This window comes from Schizophyllum commune, assembly GCF_000143185.2.
Source record: "Schizophyllum commune H4-8 unplaced genomic scaffold SCHCOscaffold_2, whole genome shotgun sequence".
In the NCBI taxonomy this organism is placed as follows: domain Eukaryota; kingdom Fungi; phylum Basidiomycota; class Agaricomycetes; order Agaricales; family Schizophyllaceae; genus Schizophyllum; species Schizophyllum commune.
In genome coordinates this window covers 1,443,509-1,464,267 of record NW_026089539.1, presented here as the reverse complement: position 1 = coordinate 1,464,267, position 20,759 = coordinate 1,443,509, and the positions used below count along the sequence as shown (strand labels likewise).

General features: G+C 57.7%; 10 protein-coding genes across 10 annotated transcripts; 6 read left to right on the top strand and 4 right to left on the bottom strand.

Moving 5' to 3' along the window:
* Positions 1–91: 91 nt before the first annotated feature.
* SCHCODRAFT_02486071 (glycoside hydrolase family 5 protein) lies at positions 92–1,489 on the bottom strand (the record flags this gene model as incomplete). Its single annotated transcript, XM_003038742.1, has 8 exons — positions 92–266; positions 325–487; positions 568–793; positions 849–965; positions 1,016–1,143; positions 1,193–1,290; positions 1,339–1,360; positions 1,411–1,489. 8 exons carry the CDS (start codon positions 1,487–1,489, stop codon positions 92–94), a joined length of 1,008 nt encoding a protein of 335 aa, XP_003038788.1.
* A 421-nt stretch (positions 1,490–1,910) lies between these two features.
* Positions 1,911–2,852, top strand: SCHCODRAFT_02610527 (histidine-phosphotransfer domain, HPT domain-containing protein). Its single transcript, XM_003037410.2, has 3 exons — positions 1,911–2,201; positions 2,250–2,386; positions 2,448–2,852. Exons 1-3 carry the CDS (start codon positions 2,031–2,033, stop codon positions 2,707–2,709), a joined length of 570 nt encoding a protein of 189 aa, XP_003037456.2. The 5' UTR covers positions 1,911–2,030; the 3' UTR covers positions 2,710–2,852.
* Positions 2,771–4,682, bottom strand: SCHCODRAFT_02565311 (uncharacterized protein). Its single transcript, XM_003038743.3, has 5 exons — positions 3,903–4,682; positions 3,737–3,853; positions 3,228–3,686; positions 3,123–3,180; positions 2,771–3,074 (listed from the first exon to the last, which is right to left on the bottom strand). The coding sequence occupies exons 1-5, from the start codon at positions 4,398–4,400 to the stop codon at positions 2,977–2,979; spliced, it is 1,230 nt and encodes a 409-aa protein (XP_003038789.1). The 5' UTR covers positions 4,401–4,682; the 3' UTR covers positions 2,771–2,976.
* SCHCODRAFT_02684163 (kinase-like protein) lies at positions 4,558–6,875 on the top strand (the record flags this gene model as incomplete). The annotated part of the gene is made up of 13 exons (XM_050346767.1): positions 4,558–4,732; positions 4,783–4,843; positions 4,905–4,958; positions 5,007–5,046; positions 5,096–5,195; positions 5,252–5,352; positions 5,398–5,577; positions 5,626–5,675; positions 5,730–5,898; positions 5,954–6,174; positions 6,226–6,276; positions 6,352–6,542; positions 6,612–6,875. The coding sequence occupies 13 exons, from the start codon at positions 4,558–4,560 to the stop codon at positions 6,818–6,820; spliced, it is 1,602 nt and encodes a 533-aa protein (XP_050202174.1). The 3' UTR covers positions 6,821–6,875.
* A 130-nt stretch (positions 6,876–7,005) lies between these two features.
* On the bottom strand, positions 7,006–8,352 carry SCHCODRAFT_02610516 (carbohydrate esterase family 1 protein). Its single transcript, XM_003038744.2, has 7 exons — positions 8,258–8,352; positions 8,047–8,165; positions 7,766–8,000; positions 7,458–7,712; positions 7,267–7,401; positions 7,183–7,213; positions 7,006–7,134 (listed from the first exon to the last, which is right to left on the bottom strand). Exons 1-7 carry the CDS (start codon positions 8,327–8,329, stop codon positions 7,106–7,108), a joined length of 876 nt encoding a protein of 291 aa, XP_003038790.1. The 5' UTR covers positions 8,330–8,352; the 3' UTR covers positions 7,006–7,105.
* An 88-nt stretch (positions 8,353–8,440) lies between these two features.
* SCHCODRAFT_02151512 (cytochrome P450) lies at positions 8,441–11,183 on the top strand. Its single transcript, XM_050341939.1, has 10 exons — positions 8,441–8,812; positions 8,863–8,970; positions 9,020–9,148; positions 9,200–9,356; positions 9,409–9,498; positions 9,548–9,644; positions 9,702–9,822; positions 9,876–9,992; positions 10,047–10,221; positions 10,272–11,183. The coding sequence occupies exons 1-10, from the start codon at positions 8,687–8,689 to the stop codon at positions 11,033–11,035; spliced, it is 1,884 nt and encodes a 627-aa protein (XP_050202173.1). The 5' UTR covers positions 8,441–8,686; the 3' UTR covers positions 11,036–11,183.
* On the bottom strand, positions 11,108–11,796 carry SC1 (fungal hydrophobin SC1). The gene is made up of 4 exons (XM_003038745.2): positions 11,643–11,796; positions 11,516–11,589; positions 11,379–11,466; positions 11,108–11,329 (listed from the first exon to the last, which is right to left on the bottom strand). Exons 1-4 carry the CDS (start codon positions 11,760–11,762, stop codon positions 11,282–11,284), a joined length of 330 nt encoding a protein of 109 aa, XP_003038791.1. The 5' UTR covers positions 11,763–11,796; the 3' UTR covers positions 11,108–11,281.
* An 894-nt stretch (positions 11,797–12,690) lies between these two features.
* On the top strand, positions 12,691–14,821 carry SCHCODRAFT_02610509 (alpha/beta-hydrolase). The gene is made up of 5 exons (XM_003037413.2): positions 12,691–13,354; positions 13,405–13,650; positions 13,706–13,716; positions 13,765–14,154; positions 14,210–14,821. Exons 1-5 carry the CDS (start codon positions 12,805–12,807, stop codon positions 14,672–14,674), a joined length of 1,662 nt encoding a protein of 553 aa, XP_003037459.2. The 5' UTR covers positions 12,691–12,804; the 3' UTR covers positions 14,675–14,821.
* Positions 14,822–14,918: 97 nt separating this feature from the next.
* Positions 14,919–15,260, top strand: SCHCODRAFT_02662836 (uncharacterized protein; the record flags this gene model as incomplete). The annotated part of the gene is made up of 3 exons (XM_003037414.1): positions 14,919–15,025; positions 15,085–15,113; positions 15,160–15,260. 3 exons carry the CDS (start codon positions 14,919–14,921, stop codon positions 15,258–15,260), a joined length of 237 nt encoding a protein of 78 aa, XP_003037460.1.
* Positions 15,261–15,603: 343 nt separating this feature from the next.
* On the top strand, positions 15,604–20,711 carry SCHCODRAFT_01234151 (uncharacterized protein). Its single transcript, XM_050341293.1, has 9 exons — positions 15,604–16,022; positions 16,078–16,580; positions 16,631–16,786; positions 16,838–16,940; positions 16,990–17,201; positions 17,250–17,405; positions 17,456–18,336; positions 18,386–19,881; positions 19,933–20,711. The coding sequence occupies exons 1-9, from the start codon at positions 15,772–15,774 to the stop codon at positions 20,612–20,614; spliced, it is 4,440 nt and encodes a 1,479-aa protein (XP_050202172.1). The 5' UTR covers positions 15,604–15,771; the 3' UTR covers positions 20,615–20,711.
* The last annotated feature ends 48 nt before the right edge of the window (positions 20,712–20,759 follow it).

Genomic DNA, 20,759 nt, shown 5'->3' with positions numbered 1-20,759 from the left:
TCCAAGCGCTGTAATCCGTACAGTGGTATATCCTGCCGTACACCCATTTTCAAAGCTTCCTGTACCCTTCAAGATATAGAGACAAGGCCTCTCAAGCATCCGGAAGGTTCGGGACCACTGCCTCAGTCCACAGAGGCTGGTCGGTACCATCGTCGTTCGGTGTCAGTGTCAAGATGTACGTCGAGTCGAAGGCACCCGCAGACCAGGCCGTGAAGCCGACGAGCGTGTCCGAGTTCTCCTTGATGAACGCGAGCTGCTCCTTGAAGCTGCGAAGAGTCATGAGCAATGTGGTTTTACGCAGCGGGACAGAAGGCCGCTACTCACAGCTGTTTGCAACTATCCGTGTTCCCGCCGCCCGACTCGGACAGAAGCGCCTGGCGGTTGCCGTTCTGCTTCAAGAAGTCGACGAGCGCCTGGAAGGTGTCGATGTTGTTGGTGACGCAGTCGTCGTGGGTACCGCTGTTGTCGGAGTCGAGGTACTTGTGGACTGGGGGAGAAAGGTGAGACAGAAGATCGACTGACACCGACAATCGCGTTAGCGTTGTTGATAAGGTTAGCGTTACTGACCATCGAAGATGAGAAGGCTCTTGTCCTCGCTTGCCGGGTCCTCGACATCGACCAGGAGAGGGCCGGCCTCCGTAGGCAGGGCGGCGGCGCTGGACCAAGACGAGCCTGGGATGAGGATGTACTGCGACGTTGCGCCTGCCTCACGGATTGCGTTGACGACGACCTGCACTGTGTCGACCCAGTCTGGGACGGAGTTGAGGTCGTGCGGCTCGTTCATGATGCCGAACTGGGTGAATAAGTGAGTTTGGGGGTGATGAGGTAGGTATAGGAAGGCTACGTACAATGATTTTCTCATTGTCAGCGTAGCGCTGCGCGATCTGGGACCAGAGGCTGGCGAGGTCCTCGTTGGCAGGGCCGCCTTGACCGACGATGGCGTTGTTGAAGCGGGCGTAGTTGTGCTGAGAAACATATTTGGTAGGCAAGGATGATACAAGGAGGAGAATCTTACAAGGTCGAGGATCACATACGGCGAAGTCGACGCACTCAAGGCGGACTGCACGGTAGCGTCATACCGCTGAAAGAAACCCTCGTCGATAGAGCTGCCGACGGTCGGGGTCATGAGCTGCCATGCGAAGGCTGTAGAGCGTTAGCAACTGAGGCAGTGAACTCGAGTCCATAGACGTACGGATGCGAAAGATGTTGACGCCCTCGTCGGCGAAGTGCTGGTACTGCCACGATGGAGGGTCGGTACCCGGGCCCTCAAACGACCCATCGGTGTAGACCCTGCACCCAAGTCAGATACAGGACTACTTCGAGGTATCTTCCGCGTACGAGAAGTCATATCCGGCAGTGTCTGTATTGCGGGGTGAGTGGCATCCCAATGCACCAATTGTGGCAACTCACTGACGCCTCCCAAGAACGGGATGGCCTTCGCGACCGTAATCGCCGTCGCGACGCTAGCAATGAGAAGAGTGCACTTCATGGCGAGATCGGGATGGCCTGTCCTTCCCATCGCCCAGGCTTTTATACCCTGCGGCCGTGAAGTATACATGGACGAAAATCGGAGTATTTACGGCTGTCGTGAGGCCCTTGTCTCGCCATTGAAGATGCGCATCGCTCGCGTTGGAGCCAACCCAGCATTCAAGCGCTTCTCGTTGCTGGAGGACGGAGTTTTCGCGCTAAAGGCGGGGAAATAGAGTACCACGAGCTGCGTCCTCGGTCGAGGAGTCGGACTTCTGCGCTATGACGCTATGTAGATCGCGATACAGGTTCACACAGAAAGGCTGCAGTGTATTTTCGCGGGATAAGCATCCTCGGCGCTGGTGGATGAGTTGAAGAGGCGACCGGGGCCAGGTCCGGACTGCATCCGGAGCGAGCACGCTGTCGGCGCCGGGGGTGATGCACGCCACACCGCGCGTCTAATTAGCGCCTGTTCAGCACTCCCACCACCGGAGGATCCCGCGCCGCGCGCCGTCATCTCCTCCCAGGCCTTCGCCATCAGATCAAGTCACCTTACTCAGACCATGGCCACCAAGCCCGCACCAGCAAAGGCCGCCTCGCCAGCGACGCCCGACAAGAAGCCAGCACCCGCGGCCGCGACGCCCCCGCCAACCAAGGCGGCAGCAGAGCCCGAGGCGCCCACCGCACTAGCCTCCGACGACGAGGATGATGATGAGAAGGAGGACGAGGAGAAGGTGAGTGCGACCAGCAGCGCGCGCAGGTCGTGGACTGATCGCCCGCAGGGCCCGCCGGTGAAGATGGAGATCTTCAGACAGATCCTCGAGCTCGACGACGAGGACTCGCACGACTTCAGCCGGGAGATGGTCAGCGATTTCTTCTCGCAAGCGCGCGACACGCTCAAGACCCTCGATGGCGCATTGTGAGCCCCCGCCCAGTCTAAGGCACCTAGCGCTCCGCCCTGACGCACGCACACCTCACAGCACGTCCTCCAACCTCACCACCCTCGCCGATCGCGGCCACTTCCTCAAATCATCATCCGCATCGCTCGGCATCTACAAGGTCCAGGAGGCGTGCGGCAAGATCGAGCAGTACGGGAAGAAGGTTGCCGACGATGGATCCTCATTGGAGAAGGACGACGCTCTCAAGCTCATCGACGCATTGCTGAAGAAGGTCAAGGTAGACATCGACGCCGCGGAGACATGGTTAGACGAGTGGTACGAACGGGACGGCAACGCGACCTGAGGCACTTGCTTTCCTTGCATCCCATCCGCTCCCCTAGCGCCGGCGCATCGCATCGAGGTCAATTTGTACAGATAGGATGGATCGATTATAATTCCCGTGTACCATAATACCCCCTCAGCAAGCCGATACTGATGATTCCACCTGTACGTCGAGCTCATCCTCCACTCAATACCTCCTCACGTCCGCTTTGCAGACCGATGATTATAAAAGATCCGGTCTGTCCAGGTTTCGTGCGCTCGCATATGCAGCAATTGTATTGAGTACCAATTACACCCATCCCAACGCTGTAAAGGCCTGCCGCGCCGCAAACTCCTTCGCGATCTGCTTCGTCTTGCCAAAGCCTCTCCCCTTGGGTATACCGTTGGCTACAACGCTTGAGGTAAGCGGTTTAGGAAAGCATGATGGATGCGTACCTTTGCAGACCATAATCCAATGAGCGGTGGTCTGATTCGGGCCCATCTGGCCCTCGGTCTGTCGTGGTTTGAGCGACGAAGACGGATCTCTATGGGAAGGCCTACCTCGTACTCGACGCGAACACCTCGCTTGACTGCATGCTCATGAAAGGCAAGCAAGAACGTTCTGCCGTTGTTCGGCGGGGCTGGCGGAGGGGCAGATGCAGGCGCGGGTGGCATTACCATCGGCGGAGGTCCTACTGCATTGAACACAGGGGGCGGCGCCGCGGCTGGAATGAACTGGCTTGGTCCGGGCACGGGGAAAACAGCAGGTGGCGGAGGTTGTGAGGGTCCACTACTGTTAGGGGGATTTGCCTGATATTCTGGTGGCCTCGTTGAGCACCCTCTGCCTCTACTGAATTTCTGTTTCTTCTGCGGCGGCATAGTCGAGGCGGGTTCTGGCGGTGCAACTTCTTCTGCATAACTCTCTCCATAAACCAATTGGCCAAGCCAATTCTGCATCGTCAGTATGCCATGGTCGACGTAGATGGCACCTGCGACGGCCAGAAACACACGATAACGCTCCTTACAACGAAATCAGTGCGGTGAACGTATGAAAGGTAAATATTGCGCACAGGAGCAGTCTTGAGAGACGCATACGCTGCTGGCGCGCACCGTAACTTGTCCATGAGGCCGTACGCCACTGTCCATTGTTCTATCTTGTCTAGCGTCAGTAATTCTTCCCTCTTCGCCTATCAGGTGTGTTAGTACGTATACAACTGATATGCGCCATTTACGTACCACCATCTCGGCGTCAGTCAGCAACGGTAGTTGTTGACGAAACAAGAGAATGGTCATCGTGGTGTCCAGCACGGACAGTCCAAGAACAGCAAGCTGAGAACCATCAATGATGTGTCCAGGCCGACTCAGAGATCTATGTGTGAACGCCTCGAGCGCGCTATCGCCAGAAAGTTTGGGTATGGGTGGGAGCGCAGCGGGACTCTTCGCGACTTCGCGTTCCTCACTGCGTGCGCGCTTTCGGGACGCGCTCGGAGGCAGGACTGCACCGGACGGTGGCTTGATAGAGAAGTATTGATCGTCGGAATAGGGTTCATCTGCCGTGTTCCCTTCGTTGAGCTGGGTCTCCCCGTCACCAGGTTCCACCTGCGTCGCGTCGTCCGCCGCCAGCAGCTGAGCCAGCCGACCTATAGCGCCGACAGCACTTTTGGGATGTGCATCCAAAGCCGGGGCTTCAGGTGGCAGGTTGCCTGGCTCTGTCGCGCTCTCGACGGACGCCATGGTGGAACCGGGTGAGAAGAGCGAGTCGGGGCACGTGGAAGACGGATCGCGCCTTGGATCACTGGCCACGTGCGCGACGCGCTATTGTCCGGTTCGAGCGAGCCGATTATGGATGCGCACCTTGCTTTCCTCCTCCATCTTCCCTCACGTCGCAAACATGCGTTCGCCTTCCGCCTCCCGTAGACGTATCTCAACGAGCCTGCGCTCGGCCTCTGCTGTGAAGCAGCTGTCACAGCCTCGCCCTGCCAACTCGCGTCAGCGTCCTTCAACCCGCAGGCTAAATGCGAATGTATGCGCGCGTCTGGTGACGGAGAGGGACGGAAACAAGGAGTGTATGTAGCCTGAACCCTTCTCCTGTGCCTTCATCTGATGGATTGTGTAGACATCAATTTGGCGATGAATAGCAACAAGCCGGTGCTCATAGGACGAAATCCCCGCCTCTGGTGAGTTCATTCGTTCCAAGTCTGGAAATCACCTTGTCCAGGTGACTAAACCTCTGACCAGCAACTACCTTCTGTCCGACTTTCATGTCTCCGGCATCCATTGCAAGCTATATGCGTACGTCCACTCTTGCCCTCTACGTCCTTCATTGACGCCGTCCTGCAGTGTGAAATCTCCAACAGGAGGAGTCATCGTATCCTGCCAGGCAAGCAATTCAGCCCGCATACAATCGCATATACCTCATGCTTCTGCAGGACATGTCAAGGAACGGCATAAAGGTCAATGGGGACCACTTCAAGCACACATCGGTCATCCTTATGCACGGTGACGAGCTCAATATTCCGGGGTCGCAGAGTTCGTAGAATTTCTATCCGTCCTCCTTCGAGGAGCCAACATTGACGAACCCATAGCTTTCCAGTGCCTTCACGTCTGGAAAGAGCCTCAAGAGAAGACCAACCTGTTTGACCCTACTCCTCCGCCGCAGCGCGGCCCCGGGCAGATCAAGCACAAAGTAGGTTATTTATCTGACACCGTCGGTCGATCTGACCATCCGTAGAACATGGGCCAGTACATCGTTACCTCGAAGTGCCTGGGAAGCGGCGCCTTCGCGACCGTGCACCTTGCCATCGATCCTAGCAATCATCGCCAGGTCGCCTGCAAGACTATATGCGCGCGAAGAAAGAAGGACAAGCGACAGGTGCTATTGGAGGTCGAGATGCTCAAGCGCGTGCGCCATGTAGGTCTTCGACTGACGACAATCGATTTTCTACTCTAACGAAGTCAGCCTAACATCAACGAAGTCTACGACTGCGTCGAGTCGGACAAGCACTTCGTGTACGTGACAACCACTTAACCTCTTGAGTGAATAGCTAGTGACGCTGCCTGCAGAAACATCTTCCTCCAGCTTTGTACAGGCGGAGACCTCTTCACGTACATCACCGAGCATTCCGCGCGAGGGCGCCTCATATGCGAAGCCGAGACGAAGTACATCATGTACCAGATCTTCCAGGCGGTCAAGTACCTTCATGACTCGTTCATCTCACACCGCGACCTCAAGGTATGCTCAGTCGCCCTTTCTTAAGCGACGCGTGCTCACTTCCGTCTCTAAATAGCCCGAAAACATATTTCTGCATACACCAGGCGCCTATCCTCGTATCATGATTGGCGACTTCGGTTTGGCGCGCCCGAATGCAGATCAAGCGACGTTCAACGTCGTGGGCACCGTTTCGTACTTGCCACCGGAGGGCGTTCTTGCTCTCGACCGCAAGGTAGATAAGTCATCTTTCTTTGCGAATTCGAGCTCACGTCGCTTGCAGGATCTCACATATGTCGGGTAAGCCCTCAACGTGATGTCGCCAACTGAGTCGCTCATTTATACGCGTAGCCTCCCGTCCGATTGCTGGAGCGCTGGAGTCATCATGTATATCATGCTCACGTACGTGGCCTCTTCGAATGGCTGTGGACAATGCGTCTGCGTCGACAAGCCTGACACTTCATTCGCCACATACAGTGGCTGTCACCCCTTCGACAACGAACGCAACGACGCTTCCGAACGCTGGATCGACCACATCCAAGAGTCGCATGAGGTCGAGAACTCGCAGCAACCCTCCCAACAATATCTCCGCGGCGAAGCACGTCTCAAGGCGAAGATCGCTCGCGGTATGGTCGAATTCTCGCACGACTGGATTGATTTTCCTGCTGGTCAGTGGCTACTTCTCGATTTTCCCCACGCTTTCGGCTACTCCCTCTGCGATCACTTACCATCCTTAGCGCACGAGCTCGTTTCGGACCTGCTCATCATGGACCCTGCTCAGCGCGCCACTGTCGACGAAGCCCTGACTAGCACCTGGATCACCTCTCAGGCCGACATCCTCGATCAGATGTACCGCGAACGCGTACTTTCAGACGAAGACGCCCTCAAAAAGATATCTGCTCCTGTCGCGCCTCCTCCTGCTCAGGTTCGCTCCTCGTCTGCCTGACGGTCCTCTGCGCCATTGTTGGTCGCTGAACAAGCCTTCCTTCCTCGGCGCTCTTCTCGTTGCTTTGTCTGTGCTATGCTGTACTCACTTTCGTCCTCTATGCTTTCTCGTTGCTCACCTGTCGTGCTGGACCTGCTCTCTCTGCGCCAAGAAGTCTGCAATCTGCCTATCGGTCTGCCGTACTAGAAGTCTCGACTGTCGCTCACGGTATCGTTATGATATGATACATACATCGCTATACGGAATACATCGTTTCGTCCCTTCTCTTTCTGTTCCTTCTTGCGCCTATGCCTCCTTCAAGAAGTTCGCATGGACTGCGAGGGCGTCAGTCAAAGTACAACTCAGAGTGGCCGGATACTCACAATGTACATGATCAGACGCGAAGGTTGAGATCTGATAGAAGCAGCTGAGTACGCTCTCCAAGAGTATGGCAAAAGACCACTCACGAAGTAGTAGCTGTGATCATAATCGTCCTGGCTACGCACGCGGACCTGGACTTCGTCATAGCCCGCATCTCGGGCAGCCTTCAGGAAGTTCTCCGGCAAAAGCTGGCCCTGCTTGTAGAAGTTGTCCCCGGTACCCTGGCGTCCATTCAGCTCCCACGTCACCTCCTTCCCAAGCCCCAGGCTACACGCACATAATCGATAAGGATGTGCACGGGGTCCTTGTGCTTCGCGACGAGCTCCGTCGCGTCATAGGTCGCCTTCGCCTCCTCCGTGCCGCCCTGGAGGTAACCTGAGAAGGCCTTCTCGCCCCAAGGGCACTTGGTGGGGTTGGCGATAGGGGCGAAGGCGGATGCGGAGCGGAATTGCTTGGTTTGGGAGGCGAGGTACATGGTGAGCGCGCCGTGGCCACCCATGCTGTGTCCCATGACGGATTGCCGCTTGAAGTCCTGGGAGGCGAGTCGGGGGCGTGCGTCTCGCGCGCGAAGGTAGGAGAACGTACGATGGGTAGACCGGCCGCCTCGATGACTTGCGGAAGTTCAAGCGTAACGTGCGTGAGCATGTTATAGTGCTTGGAGTATTTGGGGTTGGTCGCGTTCACATAGAAGCCTGCGCCCGTCCCAAAGTCCCAGTCCGCGTCCTCGCCCTCGATGCCCGCGCCGCGAGGAGAAGTATCAGGGAATATTATGGCGATGCCTTGGGTAGCAGCGACGCCAAGGAACCCGCCCTTCTGTGCGCTTCCAGACGGTCAGTCGCTCGGGACGCGGTAGGAGCGCATCTCACCCATTATCCTCCGTGCAGGTCAAGCCAGCAAGATAGAAGAGCACAGGCACTTTGTGCTTGCTGGCGATGGGTGGAATGAAAAGGTTGAACTGCGCATCGAGACCGCCGAGTGCCGCAGACTATAGGGTGAAGCGCGCAAGGTGGGTCCGAAGGCGCAGATGGGTTGATATTGTGAGATCAGGTCGAGGGGGAAACATAGAATACAGCGGACCTTGAACTTGTACTTCGTGAGCGTCCCCTCGAACGTCTTGTTGGTGGATACGGTCTCGAGCTTTACGGACATCGTGATAGACGCGGACAGACTGAGATGGGCGCCAAGCGGGCTGATCGCGAATCGTCGCGTGCGCCGACGTCATCTCATTTCGGCGCCTCGCGTGGCTAACTCCGCCGCTTGCTCCCGTCTTTCATGCACGGTATGCGCGTCCGTGCAAGCCACGTACTTCGTTGACCACCTGCGATATCCGAACAACCTGCGACGCCTCACAAACACTTACGACGGTTCTGACTGACGCCTCTATCCTCTGCTCACTTTGGCTTTCGTGGCATTCAGCCGGTGGCTGGTATTTGTGGCAACCTACAGTGACCTTGGCCCGCCCGTTCAACATAACTCTGAAGCAATCTACAATATCAGGACGCCAACATGGACTCCGCTACTCAAGAGCTGAAGCCTATGACCGCCGAGGACATACCGAGCCTGGCTAACTTCTACTGGACAGTAGCCATTTGCTGGTTCCTTTATCTGACCTTTCGGCGAGGGGATCCTTACGTACGTCTCACTTTCTATGCCACTTTCGTTCCCTTATTGAGCGTCGGTAGCTGGCAGCCTTGCCCACTGTGGGCTACTCATGGTTTCCGCTGTCATACATCAGCGCCTTCCGCTTTCTCGTCGACGCCGACTCCATGGTCAAGGAGGGCTGCTCGCTGGTATGTTTGTATAGTACGTGCACGTTCATTGTGCTAAATAATGGCACAGTATAATGATAAGCCATTCAAGATAGCCAACCTCAATCGATGGATCGTGGTCGTTAGTGGCAACTCGCTCATCGAGGAACTTCGACGTGGCGCTGGGGACGTTCTATCGTTTTCGCAAGCCTCTGAAGAGGTGAGATCCGAGTTCGCTTTCCGTACAGCTGTGTTGAATGCTGGACTATAGCTGGCCCAAGTCAGCCACGTATTTGGCGAGAGTATCGCCAGGAACCCATATCACGTCCAAGTCCTGCAAACACAGCTAACACGCAACCTGCACTCTGTTTGTGGCGAAATGCGAGACGAAATGGTAGCTGCTTTCAATGATTTGATAGCTCCGTCGGGTGAGTGGATTGGACTTCTCGCGCATCTGGATGCTTGACTTCAAGGGAGCAGACCACGAATGGAACACCATCCCCGCTCTGGCGAGCATGACGGAAGTCGTCTGTCGAGTCACCAGTCGAGCCTTCGTCGGATTGCCCTTGTGTACGACCGGCCATTTTGCTAGCCTGCGTCTGTCGCTAACTTCGCACAGGTCGCGATCCCCAATATGTCGCTCTTTGCACCGGCTTCGCTAGGCAGGCGGTCAGGGCTATCATTATTCTTAGCATCACCCCGCCCTTCCTTAGACCGTAAGTGACCTATCCGACGTACGAAGAGGGAGACTGTGGGCTGATCAGAATGCCAAGGCTTACTGCGCGCATCATCTGGCATCTGCAGGGCACCGTCACTCGGATCGAGAACTATCTGAGGCCGCTGGCTCGCGAGCGATCTGAAAGAGGACGCGACAGTATGACGATGAAGGAATTCGTGAGGGTCGTCTATTTCAGAATAAGGCGTTGAGGTGCTGACGGCCTATACAGAACGACCTGATCATGTGGCTCATGAAGGAATACAGCGGCGGCGAGAAGGACAAGTTGCACGACCTTGCTCTCAGGCTCATCGCTTCCAATTTCGCCGCGATCCACACGACTTCGATGGTACGTCGAACTTGACATGGATTTTCTTTGCCCGACCCTCACAATCACTCGCAGGCCTTCACGCACGCTCTGTACGATCTTGCGGCAAACCCCGAGTATGCAAAATACTTGCGAATGGAGATCCAGGAAATGATCCCGAGAGGTGGTTGGTGCAAAGATACCATAGATGGAATGCACCTTCATGATAGCTTCCTGCGCGAGACCATGCGTATGCACGCCTTGCGACAGCGTAAGTTCCTAGCGCGCTACATCTGTCAGTACAACGTCACCTAACCATAGTTCCAGTGAGCATCATGCGCAAGACCCTCCAACCCTTTACCTTCGAGAGCGCAGCCGGCGGTCCAGTCACCATCCCCGCCGGGGTCCTCGTCTTCGCTGCCACCCCCGCCGTCCACTTCGACCCCGCCGAATACGGCGACAACGCGCACGAGTTCGAGCCCTTCCGCTTCGTCCCGACCTGGTTGAAGCGCTACTACGGCATCCCCTACACTGTCCCTCCCGGCACGGTTGACACGACGGAGACGATGGAGGAGATCACTGACTCGCACGACGAGGGCAACATCTTGATCCCCACCTGGCCGCGCAACCATTTGGTCAGCCCGTCGTCGAACTTTTTGGGATGGGGCGGGGGGAAGCACCAGTGTCCGGGACGCTTCTTCGCAGCGGTGGAGATGAAGATGATGCTGGCGTATATCGTGGGTCGGTTCGATGTGCTCTTGGAGGCCCCGGATGAGGATGAGAAGCAGAATGAGGATAGGAAGAGGGCCAACGATGAGAAGGCTGCTCAAAAAGAGGAGCCAGCCGGTACGGAAGGTGGCGGGGAGCCCAGTAGTGCGAAAGCCGGCGTGGTGAATTGGGCTTCCCGTTCCATGGCGTTTGAGAATGAGGGTGGTGCTCTCAAGTCGGGCCCTCGACCAGAGGATTCGCGGGTGGAGGCCAATTGCTTCCCGAATCCTTGGGCGAAAGTTCGTATTCGACGGCGTGAGCAGTCGATACCACGATGGGACCAAGTGAAGGGTTTGTACGAGTTCACAGCGCCGTAGCAAGTGATATTACCGACCTTTCTTGAGGCTTTCGACAGGCCCTTTACGCGTTGAATGACCGCCACCGAAGAGTGCAACACATGCAGATTATATAGCATAGACGACGAGAACATGTATGATTTTCTTGGGTGTACGGTATAGCGGTCAAAGACAGTATGCGGTGAAGATCATTAAATGAGTCCGTAGGTTAGCAGTTCAAGGACGTTCTCGCTGAGCCAAGGTTCTGAGGTACGGCCGTCGAGTAGCTTACAGGCCAACGTTGATGGGCGTACAGCCAACGTTGACAAGACCGTTCTTAGGGATGGTTAGTGAGAGAGGGTAGTGCAGGAGATATGGCACTCACAAACTGGGTCCCCTCGCAGCACACGGTCTGAGTTGAGCAGGAGTTGCCCCCAACGCCAATCACGCTGACGGGAGAGCAGTTCACACCGCTAATGGACACATCAGCAAGTCGACGGCTCACTGAACCAGGCTACTCACGCAAGTCCGGTGAGGCTGCCGAGGTCAAGGCCCAGAAGGGCGCCGACGATGTTGGTCTGATGCTTGTCCTTAGTCTGCGGGCGTGCGTCAGCATGCAAAGGAATGAGATGAGCGAATGACCACTCACGTCGACCAGGGTGTTGCAGCACTGGACGGGACCGCTGTTGCACTTGGAAGCGCCGCCGCGGGGAACCGCAGTCGCAGCCGCGAGGACGGGGAGAGCAAGGATGGCGAGCGAGAAGCGCATGGTTGTTGCTGGTGAGGCTGAGAGTGTAAACGAGGGATGTAGATGCAAGAGTTGCTGAGGAATGGCAGCAAATTGTCGTGGCTTTTATACTCGTCCAGAGCCGATCATCACGTCTGTACAATGACTTCAGAGAACGGGAGCGGCGGTTGAAACTGCCTGCAAAGTACCGTCTTCGGACGCGACTAAACCTACGGTGGCATCGGTACATAGGTCGGCGCGCTCAAGCGTCGCGTTCTGGGGAGTTCATACTGCTTCGTGCAAGTATATCTGACGCGTCCATTGTATTCCCCAAGGTTTCTTGCCAGACGGAACGGCCGGACGTCGAAAGAGGTTGGCTGCGGATGAGTTTGTGGCGCCAAGTCCGCGCGCGACGAGCGATTCCCGCAGGCAAACTTCCAACAATGTATAGACCTGCTCGGCAGCGAGGAGCGTGCCAGCGAGTAGATGTCAAGTAGATGCAGTTGTTGAGGTACCCGCGCTGCTGAGTGGGTGGTACAGCCAGAGTTTCTCTCCGCCGTGCCCAGGCAAGGCTGTACCCGTCATTCGCGGCGTTTCCGGGCAGGCGAAGACGCTGGGTGTGGAGCTGGGATGTCACGGACCTTGAAAGCGAGCACGCCGCGGAGCTGCCCAACTTCCAAGTGTGTACATGAGAGACAGCGGTTACTGCTGCTTGACGCAGGCCGGCGGCAGGCAAGATGTAAATAGTCGTCAAAAGCGGCAAAGCAAAGAGGTATAGATCGCCACAGTAAAATAAGGATGACGATCCTCCGCTTATGGGAGAGCGTACATGCGCAAGGTCTTTCGCTAGGGTGTCCTTCGCCCGATGCTCATCGTCGTTCGCGGTGAAGATGGTCGTGAGAAACGTTGACGGATTGGGCCGAGTGGGGGAAGCTGCGGGGTGCGCGGGCCGACGTCGCGCTGACCGCATGGTGCGCGCATCATCGAGCGATCGTTAGCGCTGGACATGTCCCCGTCCCCCAGCCCGCGCCCTTCGTTGTCAGAACGCCTAGAGGGCCTGATATCCAACAAGAAAGACAAAGACATGAGGCCCAGAAAGCCAACTCTCCCTCGCCTTCCTTCCAACCACAATGTACACCATACTCCAGCGCAGCCCACACTGAGGTGGCTGGGCACTCGCGGCAGCCAGCACTCGACGCCCTCACCTTCTGCACCACCGTCTCCGTTGATATCGTCTCTGGACGAAGCGTTGCACGAAGAGCTTGCGCTACCGAAGCCGCCACCACTGGCGAAGCTTCCGGACTCGTTCTACGCGTCGCGGCAACTGACGCGGCGACCACCCTTCCTCGATAACCTCACGCACTCCACCCTCCCGACCGCCTCACTAGTAGGGGAGCAGCTGGCGGAGCATGACGGTCCCCTGCGCTCTCCCCCTACGAGCTCGTCGCTGGACAGCCTACGCCGTGTCTCCGAGCGCGACAGGCGGCGCAACTCCACCGAAGAGTCCCAAGACTCGCCCTCACGCTCCAGCGGCTGGTGGTTCTTCCAGCACAAAGATGACATGGACAACATGCTCAACGAGGACGATCGCGCGGACACGGTGCAGGAGGAGCAGGATAACATTCGGAAGAAATGTGCGTGTGCTGTCCAGCTGGAGATGACGATGTACTGATGCATATTGCAGACCGCAGTCCAAGGAATCCGATTGTCTTCTGTCATGGGCTGCTCGGCTTCGATAGCGTGACGATTGGACCGTCGATCGCGCCGCTGGAGGTCAATCACTGGAGGGGGATCAAGGAAGTACTGGAGGCGAACGGCGCAGAGGTCCTGATCACTCGCGTGCCCGCCACCAGCTCGCCAATAGATCGCGCCAAGGTGCTGGAGCAGAGAATATCGGAGGTCTTCCCTGGACGCGCTGTCCATCTAATAGGTGCGTTCATCTCGCCACCCTGTGTGTTAGACTTGAGCTTACTTGTGATATATAGGTCATAGTATGGTACGCGAACATTACCGCGCTATGTCTGTCGAGCTAACATTCGCTTAGGGTGGCATCGACTGCCGATATCTCACGACCCACCTCACCTATCGCAAGTTCGACGTCCTCTCCATCACCACCATCGCTTCCCCCCACCGCGGCTCGGCCTTTGCAGACTATTTCCTCGAAGCCGTCGGGCAGAACAACTTCCCTTCATTCCTCGGCCTCCTCGACTTGCTTCCCAATGGCGGCGGCGATGGCAAGGCGTTCGAGTTCCTGACGCTTGAGAACATGCGCAAGTTCAATGAGCAGACGCCCGATGTTCCCGGGGTGAAGTACTACAGCTGGGGCGCGACGTATCAGCCCGGGTTGATCGACACCTGGAAGTGGTCGCACGCGGTCGTGCTCGAGAAGGAAGGACCGAACGATGGTTTGGTGTCGGTCGAGTCGGCCAAGTGGGTGCGTGGTACTTTCGTACCGTCTGCCTGGATTTGAGTGCTCATCTGTCGCACAGGGAACCTACCTTGGTACGCTTGAGGGCGTCAATCATCTGGATCTCGTCGGATGGATCAATCCGGCGCGGTACAAGTGGGCCGAGATGATGGGCAAGGAAATATCCTTCCGACCTGCCACATTCTACCTTGGCATCTCGGACATGCTTGCGCGAGAGGTCGACGGTCAGGGAAGGGAGGAGGAAGGCCCAGTGGGCGAAGGCGAAGGCCAGCAGCGCGCAAAGGAACAAGCGTTGCACAGCATGAAGGGCGAGGGTGCACGCCTCGGTGATGAGCACGAGGAGCGGAGGATGGAAGAGCGTGCGGAAGAGATGGAGGCGACCGTCGATCTGCCGAGCGCAGTGGTGAGGCGTGATGGCGATAGGCTCTCAGCACAGAGCACCTCTGCACCTCCCAGTCCCATACGTCCTTCGAGCGCGGCAAGTTCGCGGTCGGCGGAAGGTTCTTCGAAGACCAGGAATCCATGACAGTAACCCGTCGGTCCAGGGCGTCCTTCATCGCATTTACGGCACTGTATTCTAGCATACAACTGATACCCTAGTATACCTTACTCGTACACGATTAGTACTTACTGACGATAATCGTTGGCAATATGGATTTGGGCGGTACTCACAAGTGAAGACGCGAGCTCGGAATTCACCGAAGTTCAACATTGGCTGCACGTGGGCTCGGTGCCTAAGTTCGCTCATTGACAAGGGGAACTGAAGCAGCATGTTGCCCTCCGTTCTTCCATCCAAGCCTGCTGTTAGAGACATCTCGAGCACGAAGGAGGACATCGAGAAGGCTGCGAAGCTGGGGAAGGCGACGAATCCGGAAGAGTAGGCCGCTTTCCACTGAATGCCGCCACCTTCGGTGTAGCTCACGCAGTGCACGATAGAACCGCGCTGTTCATATGCGCCTATGAAGGTGGGGGACATCTAAGCTTCTAGCGAAGTGAGCTGACGACACGCAGACTGCAATCGGCTGTATCCCAACAGGGAGCGCTTGATGAACCATCGTAGGCGGGACCACAAGACGGAGGACGACGGGGACATTCTGACCTGGAATGAGTGAAGGGAGGCTGTTTTTATGCACGTAGAGTCCCTGAGAGAGAGTGCCCATGTGGCTGGTGTGCTCGAGGTCGCAACGTGAAATATCAGGTTGTCGTGATGGAACAAGGTCTCCTGTCATCCACTTCCCACCACCAAGCTGCCGACCGCGCGCACCCCACGCTCCTTTGAACTTCATATCGTTAGCGTCGGCGTGCTGCCACGTTCAGCGAGCCACTTGTTCCTCGCCGTCAGCGCCAGTGACCAGCAGCGGGCCAGCAGCGGATACGGGGCCCCCGACAAACAGTGTCAAAGCAACGATCACCTTTCTCAACGGAGGCGCTCTCAGTTGTATTCGCCGCCGTCGTGCTGCGCGACGCCCACGACGCCCCGACGCCGCCGCCGCCGTTCTCTACCCCCTAATCTCTTTCATAATACGCCTGCGCTAGGCTTGCCCCGCGGCGGCACCATTTCTAGTCACTTCCCACACAGCACCGCCGACCATACCGTCCATTCTAGGCGGCCGGACTCGCAGAATGTCCTTCTTCTCTAGGAAGAAGCAAAATCACCCCCCGCCGCAGCCGGCGCCGCAACCGCAGCAGGCGCCGGCGCATGTGACGGTCGCGAGCACGCCCAGCGCCGCGCTCGCGCAGATGTCCGCGGCCAAGGAACAGCAGGTGCAGCAGCAAGTTCAACAGCAGCAAGCCCAGCAGCAGCACCAGATGGCCGCAGCGCAGCAGACCCGCCACAACATGTCCGGCAGCCTGCGCGGCGACCCCACGGAAGGGTGCGTACTTCCCGCTTGTCGCGACGCGCCTGGCTTACAGATTGGCGCGTTGAAGCAGGTTGACCCCGACGCAGCAGCAGCAACTACAGCAGCAACAGGCGCGTGCCCAGGCACGCGGAGGGAGCCCTAGCACGCCGTCCCCTGGCGCTCCCCCTCAGCAATCCGCGCCGCAGCAGCGCCCTGCGTACCCGTGGAGTGTTCGCCGCCTCCAACTCCCACCACCCATAGTCCTCAACAAGCCTGGCATTGTGCCCCCCACCTCACCCTCACCCTCCCCATTCCCGCGGTATGGACATGTTGTACCGACAGTGTCTACGTCCCCCGCCGGCGACATGTACATCTTCGGTGGTCTCGTGCGCGACGCGGCAAGGAACGACCTCTACATCGTATCGTCGAAGGACATCTCCGCCACACTCGTCCAGACGGGCGGCGAAGTCCCTTCTCCGCGTGTTGGTCATGCAGCAGCGCTCGTCAGCAACGTCATGATCGTATGGGGAGGTGACACTCGGCAAGACGCGTCTCAGCCGCAGGACGACGGGCTGTATCTTCTTAATCTTGGTGCGTCTATTCTGCCGACTCATATCGCCTTGGGCTGATATCTATCACAGTTTCTCGCGAATGGAGCCATGTATCAACGCACGGTCAAGGCCCGGTAGGCCGCTACGGCCATGCCGCCACCATGGTTGGCTCCCGCTTCTTTGTTTTTGGTGGCCAAGTCGATACTCAGTTCATGAACGACTTGTGGTCGTTTGATCTCAACTCACGTCAGTCACTTGATTGTATCGCTGGCAAGTCGGGCTGACGTTTCGCAACAGTCCGGACGCGCGCGCAGTGGGAGCTCTGTGAGCCGAGCTCTGGCGAGAAGCCGCCGGAGCGCACCGGTCACATCTGCATCACTCACGGCGAGAAGCTCTATATGTGCGCGATCATCTTTCTTCGCACTATAGTTGATCTCACTCCTTCTTAGCTTCGGCGGTACTGATGGGCAGTATCACTACAACGATACGTGGTCCTACGATACTACCACACGCCAATGGTCGGAATTGACTTGTATCGGCTTTATCCCTTCCCCGAGAGAAGGTCACTCCGCTGCTGTAGTCGACGACGTCATCTACGTCTTCGGTGGACGCGGCGTCGACGGCAAGGATCTCGGGGACTTGGCAGCGTTCAAGATCTCAAGTACGTATACTCGTTAATTGCTCTCGAAGTTTGTCTAACCCTCAATAGATCAACGCTGGTACATGTTCCAAAACATGGGCCCTGCACCGTCCAGTCGTTCAGGCCACGCCATGGCATCTGTGGGCACCAGAGTATTCGTCCTTGGTGGCGAGTCTATGACTACCAAGTCTGAAGACCCCAACATGCTTCACGTTCTGGATACTAGTATGTCCGCATATATGCATGCCAACGACGTGTTACTCAACGAAGAACAGAACACATCAAATACCCCGACTCCAACAAGGGTCCTCCACCTCAGAGCGAAAAGCCTGCGGCCGGCAAGCGACCTTCCATGGTGCCTCCGCCACAGCAGATGCATCAATTGCAGCAACAGCAACAGCAGCAGCCCGTACCGGATGGCACACGATCAGTTTCGCCGAGAGGCATGGTCGACCCGCAGCGGGCGGTATCTCCACCAGACCCGCGCAAGACGTCGCCAAACGGTGTCCCAATTGCGGCTCAGATGTCAAACTCCCCAAGCGAAAGTCCAGTACCTTCGGGGTCCCGCGGCAAGCCTCCTCAGAGGCCACCTCGAGCGGACCACGAAGACGACGTTCTCAGCGACGAGGGCATCGACACCGGGACGACGGACGGGCACATTCGTGCCCGGTCGCCCGAACATCGCGAAAGAGCGAAGTCGCCTGAGCAGCGCACGAAGAGCCCGACGCAGCGTGCCATCTCGCCCACGCACGAAGGTCCGAACGCGCCCAGCATGATGGGCGTCTCGATAAACATGACCAACGGTGTGACGGGTCGCCAGTCGCCTGCTATGGCGGGCGGTAAGCCGGCGCACCATATGCAGAGCAGCACATCGAGCTCGTCAATGCTGAATGGTGTTCTCGCTCGGTCGCATTCGCGCGGGGACTCAAAGTCGGTGAACGTCGTCAACGATCTGCTAAGCAACCTGAAGGCGAAGGAGGCGGAGCTCGAGAGTGCGAAGCGACAGATGGCATGGATGAAGGAGGGCCTGACGAAGGCTTCTCGTTCGGGCTACTTCTACGCGGACCGCTCTGGCAACGACATCCCCACCGATGTTCAGGATTCTCCTCAAGCCGATCTGGCGCTCAAGTTCAAGCAGTTCAAGGCGCACATGCAGGTACGTGTGGTTCATGGGCATCGTCCTTCACAATGCTTACATCGGCCAGACGATGATGGTCGAGCAATCGCGACAAGCATCCGAGCGCATCGCCGACGCCGAGCGCGTCAAGAACAGCGCGGCGCAGGAGGCTGCGTACTACCGTGCAAAGCTCAGTGCCCTCGAGAATGGCCGCGAAAGCGAGGCTCAGAATATGGAGCGCGAGCGCCTAAAGGACCTGGAGAAGAGCATGTCTACGTTGATGACTGAGCGTTGGAACCAGGAGCGCAAGATCAAGGAGCTTACCGAAGCCCTGAGCCTGCAGACAACGCTGTGCGAACAGGCCGAAGCACGAGCAGCGGACGCGTCTCGACGCGCGGAGACCATCCAGGAGTCCCATGACCGGAACGTGCAGCGCCAGCATGAGCTGCAGGAGCGCAATGAGACACTCGAAGTCCAGCTGCGCGACCACTCGCAGAGGTTGCTTTCCAACACCTCGACGCTCGAGCAGCAGGAGGCGGAAGCCGCCGCGTTGCAGGCGCAAGTGGAGGAGTTGACGCAGTCCCGCGATCAGCATCTCAAGGCCCTGGAACGGGTTATGGAGACCTTCCGCCAGACGCAGAAGCGCGCGGACGAGTTCGACGCCGAGGAGAAGCGCTCTCGCGAGAAGATCGCCGCGCTGGAGTCCGACATCGTCGAGCTACGGGGCGAGCTTGAGGCGAGGACGACGGAGGTGGAGAACGCGAGGGAGAAGCTCGCCGATGTGGAGAACCAGTGGGCAATCTCGCGTGAGGAAGCGGACAGGTTCCGCGCGTTGACGACCACCAATCTTGGTCAGCTACTCGACCTTCATCGCGACATGAAGGCAGACGAGGATCGCTACACGAAGGGGCACGGCGAGAAGGTCAATGCGATGCAGATGGAGATCGAGCAGTTGCGTGTTATGATGAAGGAGGCGTCTGACCGTCACGGTGACGCTCAGCGGAAGCTTTCGGAGGAGCGCCAGCGCGTGCGTGAGCTTGAGAAGGAGACTTCTCAGCTCCGCGCACAGCTTGTGGGTCTGCGAACCCAGATGTCGAACGTGCTTGCTGACAGCGGCGACCTGCGGCGCGAACTGTCCGACAAGGACGTCGAGCTGGAGGAGAAGTCGAAACAAGCATCCGAGGCTGCTGTCCGCTTGCGCATGTTACGCACCTACCTCACGGAGCACGGCATCGTCATCAACGAGGAGGACGTGCACTCAGCCTCTCGTACCAACGGCGTCACCTCCCCCGATGTGGTTGCCGAGCTCGAGACCAAGCTCGCGGAGCGTAACCGGGCCTACGACAATGCTCAGCGCGAGCTGAACCAGGTGGCGCGCCGCCACCGTGATGCCGAAGCGCAGGTCAGCGATCTTGCGTCGCAGATCGAGCAGCTGCGATCATCGCAGTCACCATCGGTTGGTAGCGCAGACTCCGATGCCAGGTTGGCTGAAGCTGAGCGCCGCTTTGAGGAGACGGAGCGTGGCTACAAGCAACGTATGGCGCAGATGGAAGAGGACTACCAGTTGGCTGTTCACTACGTCAAGTGAGCTCCAAATGACTTGGCTTCGTCAAGGCCTGTGCTAATTGGTTTCAGGGGTACCGAGAAGATGATGCGTCGTATGAAGGACGAGCTCACCAAGCAGAAGGACAACAACACAAGTCTGCAGGCTGAGCTCGAGGTGGCTCGTAACGCGCGGTCTCGCGCCAACGGCCGCTCGACGCCGTCCGACGACGATGGCACTCGCAATCAGCTTCTTGAGTCCCAGCGACAAGTGCAGCGCTTGCATCGCGAGAACCGGGATCTGCACGCCCGCCTGGAGTCCTTCGAGTCTGACCTTGAGGCTCTCCGTGACAAGCTCGTTGCTTCTCAGCGGGAGTCTGACGACCGCCTCACCCAGGTGGAGGAGCTTCAACATGAGGTCGAGCGTTTGCACGCGTCCCTTGAGGTGGCGCGGGGCGGCGGTGAAGAGACGCTCTTGGAGAAGCTCAGCAACGAGAACACCACGTTGCGGCGGGAGAACGAGCAGCTATCGCATAAAATCGGTCTACTTCTGGAAGTGGACCAGCCAACCTTCGGCCGGCGACCAATATCTGGCATCTCCGCGCAGCGACTCAGCTCGTCCAGTTCGGAGAACGCCCTTGCTTTCGAGCATTTGTCTAGCGAGCTTGACGACTGGCAGCGGCAGCTCGCATCTTCCATGACCAACCGACGACCACTCAGCGAGTATGAATCGGAACCGCCTGCAGTAGAACGGACTCGCTCTCCTCGATCGTAACTTCCATGCCTCTCTTCGTCTTCATCTCATTGCATATACCCTGCAGTTCGTCGTCACGTCGACTGCCGGCCACACTCGCTTGGATCTGTTCGTACTTCGTAGTATCTTATAGTCCGTTTGTTTGCTCTGTTCATTATCACCGCGT